Source organism: Propithecus coquereli, unplaced genomic scaffold (genome assembly GCF_000956105.1).
Source record: "Propithecus coquereli isolate 6110/MARCELLA unplaced genomic scaffold, Pcoq_1.0 Scaffold27, whole genome shotgun sequence".
NCBI lineage: Eukaryota > Metazoa > Chordata > Mammalia > Primates > Indriidae > Propithecus > Propithecus coquereli.
This window is the reverse complement of record NW_012148285.1, coordinates 448,750-466,914: the sequence shown is the minus strand read 5'-3', so window position 1 is coordinate 466,914 and position 18,165 is coordinate 448,750. Positions and strand designations below refer to the sequence as shown.

The 18,165-nt window shown below is 64.3% G+C and overlaps 2 protein-coding genes across 2 annotated transcripts in view; one reads left to right on the top strand and one right to left on the bottom strand.

Annotated features, from left to right (window-relative positions):
- IFT140 (intraflagellar transport 140) overlaps nucleotides 1-1,018 on the top strand; it is an 81,588-nt gene extending 80,570 nt beyond the window's left edge. The window contains 1 exon segment of the mRNA XM_012647788.1: nucleotides 796-1,018. Coding sequence (XP_012503242.1) covers nucleotides 796-1,002 — 207 coding nt within the window. The 3' untranslated portion in view covers nucleotides 1,003-1,018.
- Nucleotides 1,019-1,964: 946 nt separating this feature from the next.
- Nucleotides 1,965-17,853, bottom strand: TELO2 (telomere maintenance 2). Its single transcript, XM_012647786.1, has 21 exons — nucleotides 17,799-17,853; nucleotides 16,880-17,225; nucleotides 15,706-15,983; nucleotides 13,971-14,039; nucleotides 13,573-13,720; nucleotides 12,575-12,677; nucleotides 10,534-10,602; nucleotides 10,205-10,346; nucleotides 9,995-10,131; nucleotides 9,380-9,459; nucleotides 9,086-9,199; nucleotides 8,680-8,768; nucleotides 8,406-8,497; nucleotides 8,108-8,224; nucleotides 7,919-7,990; nucleotides 6,795-6,986; nucleotides 6,181-6,272; nucleotides 5,470-5,569; nucleotides 5,155-5,219; nucleotides 4,850-4,965; nucleotides 1,965-2,085 (listed from the first exon to the last, which is right to left on the bottom strand). Exons 2-21 carry the CDS (start codon nucleotides 17,209-17,211, stop codon nucleotides 1,979-1,981), a joined length of 2,514 nt encoding a protein of 837 aa, XP_012503240.1. The 5' UTR covers nucleotides 17,212-17,225; nucleotides 17,799-17,853; the 3' UTR covers nucleotides 1,965-1,978.
- Between the last annotated feature and the right edge of the window lie 312 nt (nucleotides 17,854-18,165).

Sequence of the window (18,165 nt, the reverse complement as noted above, 5' to 3'; positions counted from 1 at the left end):
GTCTTTGGTGACTGCCTTCCTTCTGGAGATGCTTCCTTGCCCTGATGAAGCCAGCTCTGCACATGCAGGGTCACAGGCACTGGGCCTCGCGCGCTCAGGCACGCACAGGCCCCTTTGGCCACGAGGTCTTTTCCCATCTCTGACCAGCTCCTTACTCCGCCATCCCCTTGTCCACCCTTCCCTCAACGCTGCTGCCAGACCTCACCGTCCCACGCCTGTTCCTCTTTGCACTTACGTCCCACGTGTCCAGCAGGGCGCCTGGGGCACAGCAGGGAGTTTGTGAATGCCTAAGGAAGCATCTTTTCACGCGCAAGTGTTTGCTCACATACTCCTCTGAGAGTGCATGGAGGGCTAGCACATCGCCCATCCGCCCCCGGGCAGAGGCCTTCTGTACATGTGGGTCAATTGCGGGATGGTGTCAGTGAGTCACCCAAAAAGCGTATTTTCTTTAGATAGGGCCTCAGTTTGTCGCCCAGGCTGGAGTGCAGTGGTATGATCATAGCTCACTGCAGCCTCGAAAAAAATTTAAAATACTGACAACAGGTTACAGTGTTAACCATTCAGAACCTGAAGCATGTGCCGTCTATAGACACCATGATCCCCTCATAAACCCTGGGAAGCATCGGACCACTGGACTCGACTGTCCTCCAGAAGTGGGAGGCTTTCCTCTGACCAAGGGCAGCGAGCTGGGTGCCTTGAGGGGATTTAGGAACCTCTTTCTAGTGAACAAATGGGATGGCTCCTTCGGTTCTCACTGTGGACTAAACAGGTGCCTGGCTGTTACCTCTGCTCTAGGCCTACAAGTACCTGGAGGAGATGCGCAAGAGAATCCCCTCTGCCAACATGTCCTACTACGTGAGCCAGCACACCACGGACGCCGTGCTCCAGGGCCTTGGCCTCCCTCTGACACGCGCCACGCCCGAGCGGATCCGCCACAACAGCGTGGAAGACCACAGGGAGGTGGACGAGGACGTGGTGGAAGAGGTAGAAAATGACCCCTGATGGGCCCAGGCCCCTGGCCAGCCAGCCAGTGTCTTCCTGCTGGAAGCATCTTCTAGAATTTTCCAGTTGCCAGTAGCAGCAAAGGCAGTTTTATTCCCAAAAACCCCTTGTGTGTTGCAATCTGTAAGCAGAGCTGTAGCAGGACACGGGCCCAGCGGCCAGGGCCTGGCAGGAGTATGTTTAGAATGGAAGAGTGTGTATTTTTAAACCATTCCTCTGCATTCCTGCCTCCAGGCACTCGGCAGCTCCTGTGGCTTTTTAGATTAGTTCCTTTAAAGGCAGTTGGATTCGTCTTTCCCACGATGTTCTCCCAACCACATACTGTAAAGCCTAAGAGACTTCTAGAACTTCATGACGCCGCACCCAGAAGCCTGGGGACACCCACTACCCTGTTCCCCACGCCCATCGGATGGTCACCTGGCAGTTCCCAGCTGGCCCACTGCAGCCAGGACTGCCGTGGCCCTCCTGTGACTCCAATAAAGTTTATTTTCTCAGGCCCAGGCTCTTCCTTCCATGCGTGGGCCCTCTGGGCCCTGCAGTCCCAGCCCAAGCCCAGCAGTCAGAACAAGGATGGCCATGCTCAGGCGCCTGCAGCTCTTTTTACTGCTCTGGGGACACAGCGTGAGAAGCCCACAGAGCTGTGCCCTTCCTGCTGGCTCCTGCTGTCCCCCGCTGCTCCCCGATTCTGCCCTCACTGGAGGGGTCGATTCCCCCTGCCAACGCCCCCAGCCCCAGCATTCGCTCAGGTTGCCATGGGCAGTGCCCAGGCCCTTGTGTATTTTTAGCCAAACACTCAGACTTGCCGGGCTAAAAATAGCGGCGGGGGAGCAGGCGGGGGCAGCGGGCCTTCCTGCATCTGCACGCTCGGTACCGGATGCCGCTCCAGACCTGGCCGCGCTTCAAAGCCCAGACGTTCGCCTGGGTGCTCCTCCGCTCCGCTGCTCGGGCCTCCTGCGCTGCGGAAAGGCACAGGGGACTAAGGCGAAGGTGGGAGGAGGAGCTTGTCCTTGAGTCTCTCCAGAAGCAGCAGAGCCTTCACCGCCAGCACCCTGCAGTCCTCATCCGGGTCCTTCTCGGCTACGTCTGCCGAAGATAAGAAGGAAATTGAAATGTGAGGCGGCCTCACAGGGCCAGCTGTTTGCTCCCTTTTTTTTCATCTGAAGTCTTCCTAAATGAGCCACCCGCCAGGCCTTGGGCATGTGGCACCAGCACCCACACTAAGGCCCCATCTCAGATGCCTGGCAAGGGGGCACCGCCACGTCCCTGTGCATGAGCAAGCCCCTGCCCCCTGGGGCTGGGAGCCTGGGCCAGGGGGCCAGGTGATAGGGACACATGGGGCACCCCACCCACCGCAGTACCCCCCTGGGAGGAAACCGGCCCGAGGAGAAAGGCAGGATCCTCCCTGGGCCCGGCTGCTGCGAGACACACACAGGTGAGCAGGTGGCGGTGGCCAGCCCTCACCCTGCCAGACCTGACTCGAGTGGGGGCAGGGTCTGCACAGGAGCCTGGGACTCTCCCCAAGGCCCCGGCCCCTGCTCTGCCACTGCGCCGCACGCAGAGAACAGCGACCGCGTGCTGGGCGGGGAGGGGCTGCCCAGCCCGGGAACACGCAGGCCCAGAGGCTCAAGCTACAGCAGCGCCACGATGCTGTCACAGAGGCAGGGGGCCCAGGAATGAACGAGGGGCCGTCCACCAGCTGGTGGGAGGCGGGAGGTGACCCTGCCTGTGGAGGCGGCCGGGGAGGGGGCCTCTGGGGACCTGGAGTCACGCGCTGCCCCACTCAGGGCGGCGCCCAATCTCCGGCTGTCCCCACCGCGCCAGGCCCTCGCCAAGGCTGTCTCGTGCCTGCAAGCCCCCGGAAGCTCTGCTAGTGGGGTTACCCCAGCGCCCCTCACAACGTGCAAGGGGGCACCGGCAGACCCTCGGGGGAGTCTGTGCTGCGAGCGTCTCGTGCTCAGCCACGGCGCTGCCCTGACCGCAGGGGACGAGGCTGCACCGTCCGGACGCCCTGCATGCCCCGAGCTAAGTGACTGCTGGGGACCAGTGCTCCTGTCCCCATAAGGTCTCCAGACAGCTGGGACGCAAGTGCTGCGTCCTTGGGGAAGCAGGAGGCCCGTGGCCGGGAGGAGCGTGGCACCCTGCCCCCGACGCTGGCGGCTCCCCCCAGCCATGGAGAGAATCGTCATCCTCACTGCAGCAGGCAGGACGCTGCCTGGCAGGTCAGTGGCAGCTGAGGAGGGAGCTGGGTGGCTCCAAGGGGACATCACCTGAAGGGCCCTCACTCCCCCTTGACAGAAGGACCCCCCCCCCAGCACCTGCCCCGCTTCTCGGAGACACAGGCTCTGGCGCTAAGACGTATGCGCACTCGGCCACCACTCTGAGCACAGAGGCCTGGGACAGGGAGGGCCCCGCAGCCCCATGCTCTGCTCCCACGGGAAACGCCCGTTCACACCCGACGCACTCGGCAGCCCCTCGAGCAGGGGGCCAGGACTGCGGCCCGAGCAGGAGCCCACGCCCAGGTGGGGAAACAGCGGGGGCAGAGCAGACACCGGCCATCCCCACGGGGAGGATGACCTCACCCCAAGGATCCCACGAGCGTCCCCAACACGGGTGTCTGCACACAAGTCCCTGAAAAGGAGCCGGCTTTGGCCAGGACTGTCCTGACTCACCCACGGGACCAGGTCAGTGAAGCCACAGCAAGGGGCACAAGCCAAGCCCTGGACTTCAAAAGCCACGAGGGAACAGAAGGCACCAGGGAGCCGCGCCCGACCGAAGGTGGCCAAGAAGGCGGCGGCAGCTCAGGGCTACATAGGGGCCCTGCTGGGTCCCAGGTCAGGGCTGAAGGGAAGAAAAGGGCCAGTACGAGGATAGCCAGGCTGGACGTTCTCTCCACATGGTGTCCTGAGGGGGTCACAGCGGCCTGTCCTTAAGCCCCGCTCAAGAACCCGGGGTGAAGGGTCACAACATCTGCAACTGACTTTACAAAGAACACGCAGCCAGGCGTGGTGGTGGCCCCTGCAGTCCCAGCTACTCGGGAGGCTGAGGCAGGAGGATCGCTTGAGCCCAGGAGTTTGAGGCTGCTGTGAGCTGTGGTGACGCCACTGCACTCCAGCCTGCGAGACAGAGTGAGACCCTGCCTCTGAAAACAAAAAATAATAAAATAAAAATTTTATAAAAAAAAAGAACACAGGGCGGGCGCGGTGGCTCACGCCTGTAATCCTAGCTCTCTGGGAGGCCGAGGCGGGCGGATCGTTCTGAGCTCGGGAGTTCGTGACCAGCCTGAGTAAGAGCGAGACCCCGTCTCTACCAAAAAATGGAAAGAAATTAATTGGACAGCTAAAAATATATGTAGAAAAAATTAGCCAGGCATGGTGGCACGTGCCTGTGGTCCCAGCTACTCGGGAGGCTGAGGCAGGAGGATAGCTTGAGCCCAGGAGTTTGAGGTTGCTGTGAGCTAGGCTGACACCACGGCACTCGCCCCAGGCAAGAGAGTGAGATTCTGTCTCAAAAAAAAAAAGGACACATTGAGGAGGAGCACAGTGGCCAAACGCTCCATGGGTGAGCCCCGGGGGAGGCGCTGGGCGCCCACTCCACAGTCCTCAGAGCCGGTCGGGACTTGGGGTTCAGGAAGGAACACAGTGGGGGCACCTGCCTTCAGGTTCTGCTGCGGGGCTTCCGAAGTGGCCATGACAAGAACCATCTCCCCTGCCCCCACACAGAGGCCACCACAAGACTGTCGGCAGCAAGGAGGGACGTGCCCGTCCAAACAGGCCGGGCCGCGCGCAGGAGCTGTTCCACACCAGACGCCTCCCGCCTGCCTCACGGACGCAGCCCCGGGCACACACACCTGCCAGCCAGGACCTGGCCTCCAGCAGCTCGTCCGGCAGGTCCTCCAGCAGCCTCTGGGCGGGTACGCTGAGCAGGACAGAGGACACGGCAGACAGCAGGCCCCGGCGCACGTAGCTGCGAGCAAGGAGGCGGGAGGCTGAGCCCCTCTGGCCCCTGCCCGGCCCCCGCCCAGCACATTTCCTGTTTGGGAAGTGCCAGGTCAAGCTGCCTCCCAGCCACCTCGAGGCTCCCTGTGGCCTCAACTATGACGCCTCCCGGTCCATTTGTGAGACCCACCCCGCCCCAGCCCCTCAGGCCACTCACGCGTCGCCGTGGAAGCGAAGGGCCCACACGAACTCCAGCAGAGCCTTGCCCATGGGCACAGCCACCTGGGGGCCAGCACAGGAGCGGTAGGCGGGGGCCTCCTCGCCCACCCCAGACCCCAGTGACCACGCAGGGCGAGGGACGTTCCGCTGCCCTGCGGAGCCTCATGCAGGCAGCCCCTCCCTCAGACGCCTGTCCCCGGGGCCAGGTGAGGCCCAGGCGCCTGCTCCAGGCGTGGGGCGCTTCAACCCCGACCTTGCCGTGGGCAGGAGGCCTCTCAGTGCTCAGCACCTTCAACTCCCCCTCCCAACTCACCGTGGCATTAACGGCCAGGTACATCATGGCCCCTAAGGTGTGAGTCAGTTTCCCAAGAACCAACTGGTCATCTCCCAAAAGGTCGAAGGTCACCAGAGGCCTACAACACAGAATTGAGCAAATGGGGCAGCGCAGGCACCTCGGGGCAGGCTCCCCGCTTCCTGGGCCACCAACGGAGACCCTGGGAAGCTCCACAAAGCCTCTCCTGCATTCAGCCCCCGACCCCACGTGGCACCAAGAGAGCCATGGGAGAAAGTGTTTCCAGATGCCCGGTCGCTCTGCAGGACTGCCTGGCACGGCCCAGCCCTGGGTTGGGAGCTCCCAAGGCCAAGACTCCCACCCCCGCCGCACTGCGACCTAGGCCCAGCCTCTGCGCTGCCACCCACGAGCCGCACACTGTGACCTGGGGGGCGCAGCTCTGGCTGGGGCAGGCCGGGCGAGGGTGGCGTCTGCCAGCACGTGCCACACCAGCCCCACCGTGCACCCTTCATCTGGGAACACAGATCGAGGATGAAAACCTCACCACAGAGCTCAGAGCACGGGAACGTGGCGGAACATTCTGCATCGTTTAAGTTAAGCTTGCAAAAACGGTGAAGGTCAGGACCCGTTCGTGCCCCAAACCCCACTGGACCCCACCTGGGAAACCCTGGCCTCAGGGCGTGTCAGGGCTCCTGTCCCCTAAATCCACAGGCCTGTGGAAAACCCACTCACCTGTCGAAGCGCTGAATGAGGGGGAAGAAGAAGCAGCCGGCCACGGAGTTGAACGCGTTGGGACCGCCCACGGGCCCCAGCCGGGGCGCGCCCTGCCAACACCACACGGCGCTCACGGAGGTGCCCGGCGGCCGCGAGCAGCCCTCCCACCCACGCAGGACGGGCACAGCCGCGCAGCCCCAGGCCCTGTGCCGACGGCGACGGGACTCGGGCTAGCTCGGCTCAGACCAGGGATCCCAGCCTCGCGCTCGGACGCTCAGGGCTGGACAGTGCCCGCGGTGGGGGCTGCCCTGCGCGCTGCGCGGCTCTGAGTGACCTCCCTGGCTCCCCCCCACCCAGCCACAGCCAGAAGTCTCCAGAATTCCCCACACATCCCAAAGTGGGGCGAGACCACTCTCGGCCTAGATCGACCCCAACGACAGAGCACCCGCGGGTCGCCCGCTTCTGAGCTGCATCCTGGGACCAGTCTGACCGTCCTGGAGCACTGTCACATCCCTCGGTTTGCACCGTGACCCTCCCTGCAAGACCACCGGTGCTGGCGCCACCCGCCCCCTGCTTGCAGACAGCGCCTGGAGCTAACTGGCCACCACAGTGCCCCTGCCCGCGAGGCTGACCTTGGAGAACCGCCGGGTCTTGCTTCTGATCCGCTCCTCCACCGCCAGCCGCCAGTCGGGAGCCGCGGCGCTGCCAGGCTGAGAGGCGGCCAGTGGCGGCGAGCAGTAGGTGCCAGGACCAGGGTGGCCGTGCTGTGCAGCCCTCCTGAGGCGGCCAGGCCGGGACAGCTCCTGGGCAGCCAGGGTCAGGACCTGGAGGGCCGGAGACACCTGGGCAGTCCCATCGCTCTGGGGACAAATGACACTCCTAAGTTACCCACCGAGCATGCACAGCCTCAGTGAACACAAGTGCTGCGCGACAGGGCCCAGGTGGCCTCCCCCAGACGCCACGTCCGCCAAGGAAGCCAAACACGAGGCCACGTGCACATGACTCCATTTCCCCGAAACGTCCAGGGAGGCAAGTCCCAGACAGGACGCGGGCTGGGCGGGAGCGAGCTTGCCCGCGGGGCCTCGGAAACCTCCAGAGCAGATGGTGAGTGTACCACACACCACCCAATTGTTCACTTAAAAATGGCCAGTTCTTTCCGATGCCCTCTTGGTCCTTCTTCTTTTATTGTGGCAAAACATCACATTTACCGTTTTAACCATTTAAAAATGTACATTTCCACGGTGTTAATAAGTGTATTTGTGTTGGGCAACCACCACCAGCACCTGCCTCCAGAACTCTCCCGTGTTCCCAAATCGAAGCTCTTCCCGGTAACACTCACCCCACCCGCTCCCGCAGCCCCGGCACCCCCGCTCTGCCGTCTCCGCGGCCCTGACGCCCCTCACAGTCCACGTAAATGCAACCCGATGACACGCTGGCCTTTGACACTGGCTCAAGCATAATGTGTTCACGGTTTATCCATGTTGTAGCATGTATCAGAATTTCAGGTTTTTTACAGCTGAGTAATATCCCACAATTTATCCCAAAATGGTGTATTTTGTGGTATGTGAATTATATCAGTAAAACTATTGCTTTAAAGACAAAAGAACTCAGCTGTCAAGCCCCAACTCCGCCACTGCTGAGTGCCACCTGTTGTCACACGCAGCAGGCAGAGGCCTGTCCAAGCCCCTCGGGTCCAGCGCCAAGGGGATTCCTGGACCTTGGCCCTGACGGGGGACAGAGGCCCAGTGACACTTACATCCAGGATGTCCATGCGCTGCCGGAGGCTGTAGTTCAGAGCGTAGAACTGCGAGGTCAGATACTCGGCTACCTGAGTGCGCAAAGGAAGCCGCTAGGACCCCACAGGCCACCCAGGGCTGCCCTCGGGCACCAGACAGAGCCTCAAGCGTGCCCCGCTGCGCCTGCACTGGCCAGGGCACTGGCTCACCCTAGCCGGGTCCGTGACAGTGACGGCCACCAGGGCTCTCTGGCGCAGCCCCTCAAATCCCGCCACACAGGTCCTCTCCTCCAAGTGCAGCAGCACCTTGGCCAGCTCCACGCTCACCTGCACACAGGGTAGGAATCGGGATGCCTGCAGCCCCGGGCCACCTGCCCACGGCCCCACCTGCCGCCCACCCCAACAGAAGCAGCAGCCACTGAATCACACACAAGCCAGATACCACCCTCCGGGACCCAGGACGCAGACAGTGCCTTCCCCCCTGCCCCGCCGCCCCACGCCCGCTCACCTCCCGGGTGGCCTCGGGACTCTTGCAGACGAGGCCCTCCAGGGCCCGCAGGGCTGCCTCCCAGCGCTCCCCATCCTCAGACGTGGTGAGGGCTGCACATAACCCAGATGGGCCTCGGTCACTCTCAGCACTGACCCTGAGCCAGGCGCCGGCAGCCACACCTGGTGTCCTGCTGAGGGCTTGCTGGCAGCCCGGAGTGTCAGGATGAGGGCTGTCCAGGGCTGGGGACCGCCCCACGGAGCAGACAGCAAGGCCCACCTGGGCCCACACCCACCTTCCACGCAGTCCCGGACATATGCGGGCGCCTTGCTGCTCTTGAGCTCTCTGTCCCCCGACATGTCATAGGGGACAAACTCATCGTCACTGGGGAAGGAACAAAGTGGACACAGAAGCGCCCACAGCCCATGAGAAGCAGCCCCAAGAGCTGGCTCAGCGCCCCCTCCTCCCTCCCAAAAACACGCGAGTTCACACCCAGGTCCCTGCAGCCCTCGGGAGGGGCTGAGGGGCGGCAGGGGCGAGAGCTGCAGCACTCACGTGTGGACTAAGGAAGAAAAGAATGGAGTCGGCAGGCCACCGTGGGCCACAGCACTGCCCCTGCCCAGCGTGCAGCGGAGTCCGTGGTGCCCACCCACAGGGGAGCAGGCAGCCAGGGCTACCAGGTCACGGAGCCCTGCCCCTACCTGTCCAGCTCCGAGTCGGAGCCCTCCAGCTGTGCCTGGGGGACACTGCTGTCCACAGCCTCTGCAGGGGTCTCTGTAGGGGTCTCTGCGGGGGCTGGAGCCAGGGACGGGCTTCTGGGGACCAGTAAGAACAAACTGTTCCAGGCCCCCTCGAGCATCCGGTCCCAGAACCTGCTTGTCCGTCAGAATCGCTCTCCCCCTCCCCCGCCCCCGCTCTTTAGCTCCTGTCCTGGCCCCTGGACCTTGGATGCCCAGCACACACGGACTCGGGGCCAGGGACGCGCAGACCCTCACCCCGCCTCCAAGGCGCCACCGCCCGCTGGCCCGGGGGTGGCCAAGGCCCGCATCTCTCGGCTCAGCTCGTCCTCTTCATACTGCAGGCGCAGACAACCGGGTCAGAGACACCCACGGGCGGCATCCCCCCAAGGGGACAGAGGCACAGCCAGCCCTCGCAGCCCAGCCTCTCCCATGGCGCAGCTTCGGACAGCCGGTCGCCTTTCAAAAGCAACTTCCCAAGTGTCCACTCGGGCTGAGGGCCAGACAGGCCCCGACTTCTCCTGAAGGAGCGGGGAGTCCCCCAGGGGCTCGGCAGACGGGGAGGGGACACACCCCAGGCAATTGCTCCCTCCACCCACAGCTGCGCGCGAATCCCCGTCCAGATGAGCCTGCCGACACGTCCAGGGCATCCGCTCTAGGGGAACAGGCGCTCGGCCCGGACCCTGCCTGGCCCCCCAGGAGCTGAGGGCCGCACCTGCGACCCCCAGGTCTCGGCCCTCCACATGGCCAACACGGAGACTCCGCGAGGCTGGACCCCAGGAAGGCGAGGCAACACGGGGGCCGGAGTGACAGCCTCTCAGGTGACCCGGGCCAGCCACGCGGAGGGGACATGGAGGGGACAGCTCGGCTCACCTGGAACCTCAGGGGAGGCCCCTCGGGGTGGAGGCGGGCACTGACGACCTCGGCCACGATCATGCCCAGGTGGCGCATGGCGGGCAGGCTGCTGTCGAGGCGGCACTTCACGCCCGCCATCATGCTGCCTAGCAGTTCTGCAAGCACCAGACGCGCACCCTGAGCACCTCGGGGCGCCCAGGGCCAGGGGCGCCCGAGCCGCCTGCTCACCGTCCCGGCTGTCCCACAGCTCCGCGTCCCCCAGGTGCGCCAGGCAGATGAGCACGGCCTTGCTGATGTAGCGCTGCTGCGGCAGCGGCGTGTGTCGGATGGCGCTGCTGCTGCCCCACGTGTCCAGCAGCTCCTTCAGCGCCTGGCGGGCGGCACGGCCCAGGACCACGTGGGCTCGGCGCCCGGCTCTCCTCGCCAGCACCAGGCCACTGAGGGAGGCCCCAGCACGGGCAGAGCCGGCCCCTCTCTGCCCTGCCCACCAGAAGGTGGTCCCTGCGCGGCCCTTCTCCCGGGGACCCGGAGGGGACACAGGGACGGGCGGGACTTACCTGCAGGAGGAGCGGGCGCCGTTGGCTGTCCATGGCCAGGTACCCCAGCAGGCTCTGCAGCACGGGCGTCTGCAACGAAAGCCGCATCCTGTCTGCCAGGCGGAGACACTCACCGCCCGGCCCAGGTCTCCCGGAGGCCGAGTCTCGTCCCGCCGGGGCCTGGGATCGGCACAGGTCTGGGCCGGCAGCCGTGGGACGGGCGTGCAGGGGCCACCCTCCGCCCCCGGCAAGTGGGGACCCAGGAAAGCTGCGCAAACGAGAGCTCCGGCCGCACAGGGCACACTCTGCTTCTGCACGCGTCACTTTGGACACAAAATTCTTCTGAGGGAGTTTCCATTTCATCGAGTTTTCAGACTGGCTGTACAGAGTGACACGCAGCATCGGGTCTCCTGGACCCCTGGAGGGTGGGAGCCCCTCGACACCATGGGCCCGCGCTGCCTCGCCTCACGCTGGTCCTCCGCGTCCGTGTTTTCCGCCCCAGCACAGTCTGCCCTCGACCTGCGTGTGGTTCCTCCGCTGCCGTCTGACTTTGCCTTTCTCGTCACTCAGGTGGCACCCAGGGGGACGAATCCCTCCTCTCGCGCAGGCCGCGGCCCTGTGCTTCCCGCGGACGCTGCACGTTCAGTTCCAGCCTCTTCGTTGCCGTGGCTCCTCGCTTGCTCCTCCGGTGACTGCGTTCAGGGACGTCCTGGAAACTGCTCAGCTGTCCCCTCTTGCTGCTGCTTCCTCGTCCTGACGGCCCCGCCCTCCAGGACCGTGACCCCTGGCTGTCCACTCCGGCACCTGCGCGTCTTCTCTGTGGCCTCGTCCCCTGGTTTGTCTCTTGCTCCAGGGACTTGGAAGGCTGTGAGCTCGGTCGGGTTCAGGGGCCTTGAACGCTTGGCAGGACAGCCCGGGCTGTTCTCCCCGCAGGGGCTGGCTAGGGCATCTCTAGTCGCCCCCGCCTACCCCCTGAACACGGCCGGGCTGTGCAGAGCTCGAGGTGACGCCACCCTGCCTCGACGCCCGCTGTGCTGTGCCCCAGGGCGCACAGGGCTCCGCACGTGGCGGCCCCACCACGCTGCAGGCAGGTGCGAGTGAGGGTCATCTCTGCCCTGGCCCCTTGGCCTCCTGCAGCCAGACCAAGTCTCTGACACAGTTGGGTGTTGTCACCTCTACTCCAACCCTCCAGCTGCCCCGTCGCACCACGAAGACGCCACAAGGCTCTGGATCTGGCCGCCCTCGCCTCTCCCTCCTCCCCAGCCTCCTGCTCTGCGCAGCCACACGGGGCCCAGCACCAGCTTGGGCCAGCCCGGCCAGTCCTGCTCAGAGGCTGCCGCTCAGGGCCTCGTGCCAGGCCTGTCTCTGGGGGCCACACCCTGCTGCCTCAGGGGTCTCATCACCGTCTTCACAAGCCCCGTGGCACTCGTCCGCCTGGGCCCCGAGCACCTGATAGGTCACACCGTAGCGTGCAGGTACCACGCGTCACACCACGGCGTGCACGTGCGGCATCTTCCTCCCTCCCTACAGCGTCAACCTCACGGGGAGGGCCTGCGGCTCTTTTGCCCACAGTGACACGTTCAGCACCCAAGAAAGAACTTGGCGCGTGGTGGGCACCCGGCAAGTACTGCTGAGTGAGAAGACAAGCCGCAGTGCGCCCCAGCTCTGGCCTGCAGGGACCCGTCCTGGCCGGCGCCACAGCCTGAGACACCCACCCCGCCCTGACAGCCGGCTGGCCCTCGGGGCAGAGCCTGGCACCAGGACACAGGGACGGTGGCAGTCACGGGTCGGGGAACACACAGCCCGGGTCCGGACCTATCAACCCGGGCACAGAGCACAGCTGGCGAGGGCGGCTTCTGGGGGACGGGAGGGTTGAGGGACGTGTGACGCACTGGCCCAGACCCGGCGCCGCGGGGCCCACCAACGGGCCAGACGGAGCCCCTGCTGCATTGACTCCTGCAGCCTGCCGAATGGCGGCGACACGTTCCCTCTGAGCGCACTTTTGTAGCCGCTCTGTGACCTGGGGCAGTCCCGCCACGCGCTTGCTTGCCTGAGTTCTCACCGTGAGTCGGTACTGCAGGAACAGAAGCTTCCGGGTCACCACAAACCGGGCTTTCTTATTCTTCACCACCAGGTTCCCCAGCAGCCGCGACAGGACTTCGGGCCTACGAGGTGGAGTCCAGAGGGGTCGGAGTCACGAGCAGGGGCAGGCAGGGGGAGGGGAAAGCACCGACCCAGCTGTGGCAGAGCCAGGATGGATGCTGGGCCCTGCCGCTTGCTGGCCGTGAGCCTGGGGCCAGTCCTCGGACGATCTCGGCTGGCCTTAACCCTTCCTTCTGCAGGGCCAAAATGCAGAACCCCGAGAGCCTGGACCGCGGCTGTGAGGGGTCAGCACACACGGCGTCCTGGCCCGGCTCTGACCAGGTCCAAGGTGAGTTCCTCGTCTAGAGCGGGGGCAGCAAACCTCTTACGTGAAAAGCCAGAGAGTAAATGTTCTAGGTTTATAGACCACACGGTTTTCGCAGCAAGCATTCACTCCTGCCGACGTAGCCAAAAGCAGCCAGAGCGCACCTGTGAGCCAGCGGAGCTTTATTTACAGGCTGAGCAACAACGAGACCCCGTCTGTACTAAAAACAGAAAAAATTAGCCGGGCATGGTGGCCCGTGCATGTAGTCCCAGCTACTCGGGAGACTGAGGCAGGAGGATCACTTGAGCCCAGGAGTTTGAGCTGTGATGATGCCACTGTACTCTATCTAGTTCGAGTGACAGAAAAATACCCTGCTTCAAAATAAAATAAAATAAAATAAAACAAAACAGAAATTACACAGGTGGTCACCACTGGCACCTGCATTTGCCGGACCAATTCGACAGCCAACCTGCAGCAGCAAGTTTGGGGGGACAGGCAGGGAGGGGCTGTCGCACCCCAGGGCACCAACACGGGGTACTGGCTGCAGGCTGGAGCCCAGGAAAAGTAGCCCGAAGGAACGGCAGCCTCAGGAGAGTCAGGGCCCACCCCACAGAGGGAGACGTCGGCAGCAGGAAGAGCGCCAGGCTGCTTACCCTGGAGCGGCCTCCACGAACCCCGTCAGCACGGCCTCCACAGCCCGGTCCGGCACTTGTTCTACCAGGCGCCAGCAGACCCGCTGCCAGAGGCAGCTGCCCTCGGTGAGTGTGGTCAGCCCGGGCACCAGCACGCCCAGAGTCTCCTCTGAGGGGACACAACGGTCCCCTGAGCCTCGGAAGCGGCACCTGCCCCGGGCTCCGGGGTGCGAGCAGGGCGCACCGCCAGCTCCCCGGGTGGCACAGCCCAGCCCCGGACCCGAGGGGCCCCGGACAGCTGACACCACCGACTCAGGGGCCCGTGGGGGATCGGGGCCAGGTGGGATTCTCGACCGTCCACACGATGGCCAACGGGATGGTCGGGGTGGGGACAGGGCGGAAAGCACTGCTCTACTCACGCTGCCTCCCGTGGACACAGACTTTCCCCAGGACTTGAGACACAAAGGAGACGGAGCAGTCCGAGCCACCTGGGAGGGAAAGGAAGACCCTTTACCAGAAACGGCGTAACGACAGCTCCCAGGTGGAGACAGGCCTTGCTCTCGGACAGGCAGGCCCCACGCTGCACAGCTCAGTCTGGTTCCAGCCGCTGTCTGTGCATTAACAGCAAGAGCCATCGATACCGCGCGAAAAAGCATTACCCATAGAGGGTCACTTAATGGTCACGACGATCCTACAAAGTCAGGATGAGAATAACATCTCCGAGGAGGAAAAGAACTGAGGGGACCCAGCCACGGTGGGTCAGCCACGTGGGGTGGGCCTGGGAGTACGGAGCCACCCGCAGGGAAGGGACAGACGCCCGCACCCGTGAAGTGAGCCTTGAGGGAACATGGGGAGCAAGGGGAGGGGCAGGGGCACCAGCTCTGTGAGAGGAGCAGGGCCGCTGAGGCTGACTGGTGGACAGCCACGGAGCCACGCGTGGGGGCACAGCATGGGCGACAGGGCGGGGGTGGTGGCATGTAGGTTAGTCGAGATGAACCCAACGCAACCGCTGCGAGTGTGAGGAAGACGCACTGCACGCGTGTTCTGGGAGCATCAAGGCATCAGCCAGCGCCCAGCAGCAGCTCCGAGCCAGAGCCACAGTCAGAAAAGACGGGAGGGAGCTCGGGAGGTCACCGCAAGCACCAGGTGAGACGAGGTGGCTCAGTCAGGTGGGGGCCGTGCAGGACTCGGGGGGTCTCCCGGGAGCTGGGCCTGAGCACGGGAAGGAGTTAGCGAGGGCCAGGTGGGAGTGGCCCGCGGAGCAGGCCAGGGACGGCCGGGCAGGGCCACACCAGGTGCCCCTGAGGAGTCTCTCGGGCTGTGTAGGGCTCGAGAAAGGTATGGAGGAAGAGTCGCTGACAGGTCTAGGGCCCGGCAGCCACTCCCACGCGGCACTCACTCTCCCCACTCCAGACACACAACTGGGAACCACTGTTTTATCGTTTTTTTTTTTTTGAGACAGGGTCTTTCTCTGTCACCCGGGCTAGAGTGCAGTGACGTCACCACAGCTCACAGCAACCTCAAACTCCTGGGCTCAAGCGATCCTCTGGCCTCAGCCTCCCAAAGTGCTGGGATTACAGGCCCACGCCACTGGAACAAGCCAGGAGCCACCTCTGATCCCCCAGTGAAGACAGGGTAACCTAAACCGCCAGGCAGGGCTTTGTAACTGATCGACAGGTAAGCGAGAGGCCACAGCTCCTGCCCACGCAAGGCAGCCTCCACCCTGCCACCCGAGTACACTGTGGCACCCACAACATGCAGCAAACGAAGGCCAGTGCGACAAACCCAAGGCAGCCAGGGGAAGGGACCTCAGCCAAGAACGAAGATGGGCCTCCCGCCGTTCAGAGCGAAGGACCTTCCTGCGGACGCCGAGCGAGGGGCAGGGAGCGGCAAACCCCACCCTGATGACTTCACCAAATGTCCAGCCACGAACTGAAGGAATCAAGAGGCAGCCCCACCTCCCGACGTCAAAAGCCAGGAAGGACGGAACTTCAGCATGTGGTCACTGCTGTCCAAGACAGGGACATCACCTGACCTAACAGCATCACCCAGAGACTGCAAAGACCCTGGAGGCCGTGGGACACCAGAGAGGGAAGCGGGGGACGACAGTCCAAGAAGATGGGTTGGAAGAGGGACACCGAGGGAGGGCCTTACCTCGCAGAGAGTCCACGACGGCCTGCAGCACCCGGACGGCCTCCTTGCCGAGCAGAGGGAAGTAGTTCTGAGGCAGGAACTCGGCCAGGTTCCCCCGCTGCAGACAGTTGCCCAGGCGATCAGGCAAGCCCACCACCCTGCTGAGCAGCGTCTCACGGAGCAGGGGAAAGCCGGGCGACGTCCGCTGCCGACACTGCGCCTCCATCAGAGCCGCCATCCTGCCCGCCCTCAGGAACTCGGCCAGCAGCTGCGCCATTCTCATCAGACGGAAGCTGGGGCTGAACACATGGGAGCATTGGGCGGAGGCCTCAAAGTCCCTCCCTCGTCAGCACCCCCCTGTAGCCACAAGGACTCCCAGCAGCCCATTACTGAACAGGCAGTCCCGCCAACTTGATTAGCGTTTATGTTACAACTCGATAGTTAAAAGGAAAAACCTTTTTTATAAGCTTTGGTTCTGGTTACAAACAAAATAAGAAAGAAAGAGCCTCTTAATTCCGCTCTTAAACCACCACGACGCCTAGTGGGTGCGAGAGCTCGCAGACCCACACAGCTCCCCACTGGGTGTCACGCTGGAGGCTCCACTCCCCTCCGGCTCCACGCCGACCGAGGCTCCGCGCTCGCTAGCCGCGCAGCCTCTAAAACCCAGCTCCTCAAAAACACGGCATCCTCGCAAGGACCGCAGTGACCTGATGTTGGACCGGGGAGCCCCCTGGAGCCAGGAGTCCGCATCAGACACCTGCCGGCTACGCTGTGCTCCCCTGAGAGCTGGAGTGTCCTGAGGAGCCCTGTGAGTTTACTGCGGTGCCCGGGTGCCTCACTGCAGGGCTGGGAACCAGAGTGGCAGAAAGGGCCCCAGGGTGACGGCACAGGCCAACTGTCTGCCCAGGTCACTGGGCCCTGAGATGTGAACACTCCCACTCCTGTCCTGCTCCAACACAGCAGGACAGAGGACACAGCGTGCGACAGGGAGATACTGCAGGTCCTTCCCACTGCAGAGGAGAGGGACACAAACCGCTTTTACGTTCGGGCATTCAGCTGTTCGCTGGCAACCCCAGCACCTTTTAGGATGCTGAACTCTCACAGAATTTAGAGAACCTGTTGGCCCGCAGTCCTACAGACCTCTCTTATACTTCCGAGGTCCCAACGACCCGTGCTCAGACCCAGCGCCACTCACCCTGCAGTGCTCTCGATGGACTCCATCAGCACCAGGAAGGCTTGGTCGGCCGGGCCCTCCAGGAAGAAGCTGGCCCACAGCTCCTCCAGCCGGCCGTCGGGCAACAGCTCCAGCCAGCCGGGGCTCATCACGGCCAGACGTCTGAGAACCGGGGAGAAGTGCACTGTGGCAAACTCCTCCTTCTCCCTGGGGAGGGCTGGGCTCTCCGTGTCACTGAGATACCGCTTCAGGGACCCCAGGGTGGAGAAGATGTGGCCACCATCCTCAGATGATGACAGGGTGTGCAAGGCGTCCTGGACAGCGAGTCGGACCTCGGAGCGGGCGGGATCCATCCTGCAGCACAGGCCTGGATGCAGGAGAAAGCGCACGTTAGAAAGCCCAGAAGTCTTTGGCGTGAACGCGACTCGGTCCAGGGGTCACGGAGCATTTCTTCACACACCCTCAGGACCCCACCTCCCGCCCCTGGTCCGACCCAACCCTGTCCTCAGCTGCTCCCTGCCCCTCTCCGTGCCTGCAGCCTCTGACACTTTCCACCAAGAGTCGGCTCCTGGGCGCGCGCCCCGGGGACACTGAGACGTTGTCACAACCGGGGGTGCCACTGGCCAGCGACGCTGGCAAACACCTCGGAACCGATGTCAGCAGGGCCCACGCGGGAACCCGGTCCGGCGGCACCTGCCAGCGCCAGCCCGGAGCGGTGAGTGACCTGCGGCCCGGGCCGCTCGCGGGGAACGCGGGTCCCGCAGCCCCGAAACGGCTCCGCCAGGACCCGACCCGACCCGGACCAACCCAGCCCGGCTCCCGAGGGGCCGCGCGCGCTCAGGTCCCGCTCGCCGCCGATTCGCCACGGCCTCCGCGGCCCCGCGCCGAGTTCTGTGGCGGCCCGAGCACGAGCTCCGGGAGCGGGAGCGGGCGCAGTCACCTCGGGCTCTCCGGAGCCTCCCGAGCCGGTTCCCGCCGCCGCTCGCCACGAACTTGCCGAGCGCGCGCGGCTGCGTCTGCGCCTGCGCCGGAAGGCGGGCCGGGGTCAGACGGGGCGGGGCCTGCCCTCCCCACGTGGTGCGGGCCGTTCCCGCCGCGCCGGCTCCCCTCGGTCCTCCCTCCGCGGAGTGACGTCAGCCGCCCCGCCCTCCGCGTCAAGAAGACCGGGCCGGAAGTGAGAGCTGCGTCCAACACGCCACCGCCGGGTGCCTGAGGCTGTGTACGTGAGCCGGAATGAAACGAATTACAAATCCGGCCGGGCGCGGTGGCTCACGCCTGCAGTCCCAGCGCTCTGGGAGGCCGAGGCG

Excerpts from the sequence above, each read along its gene's own strand:
- TELO2 (XM_012647786.1), bottom strand. The coding sequence starts at position 17,211 with ATGGATCCCGCCCGCTCCGAGGTCCGACTCGCTGTCCAGGACGCCTTG. Across the intron at positions 9,460-9,994 it reads GGCCTCCCCTGAGGTTCCAG|TATGAAGAGGACGAGCTGAG; the intron begins GTGAGCCGAGCT and ends CTGCGCCTGCAG. Across the intron at positions 2,086-4,849 it reads GGCCAGGTCCTGGCTGGCAG|ACGTAGCCGAGAAGGACCCG; the intron begins GTGTGTGTGCCC and ends TATCTTCGGCAG.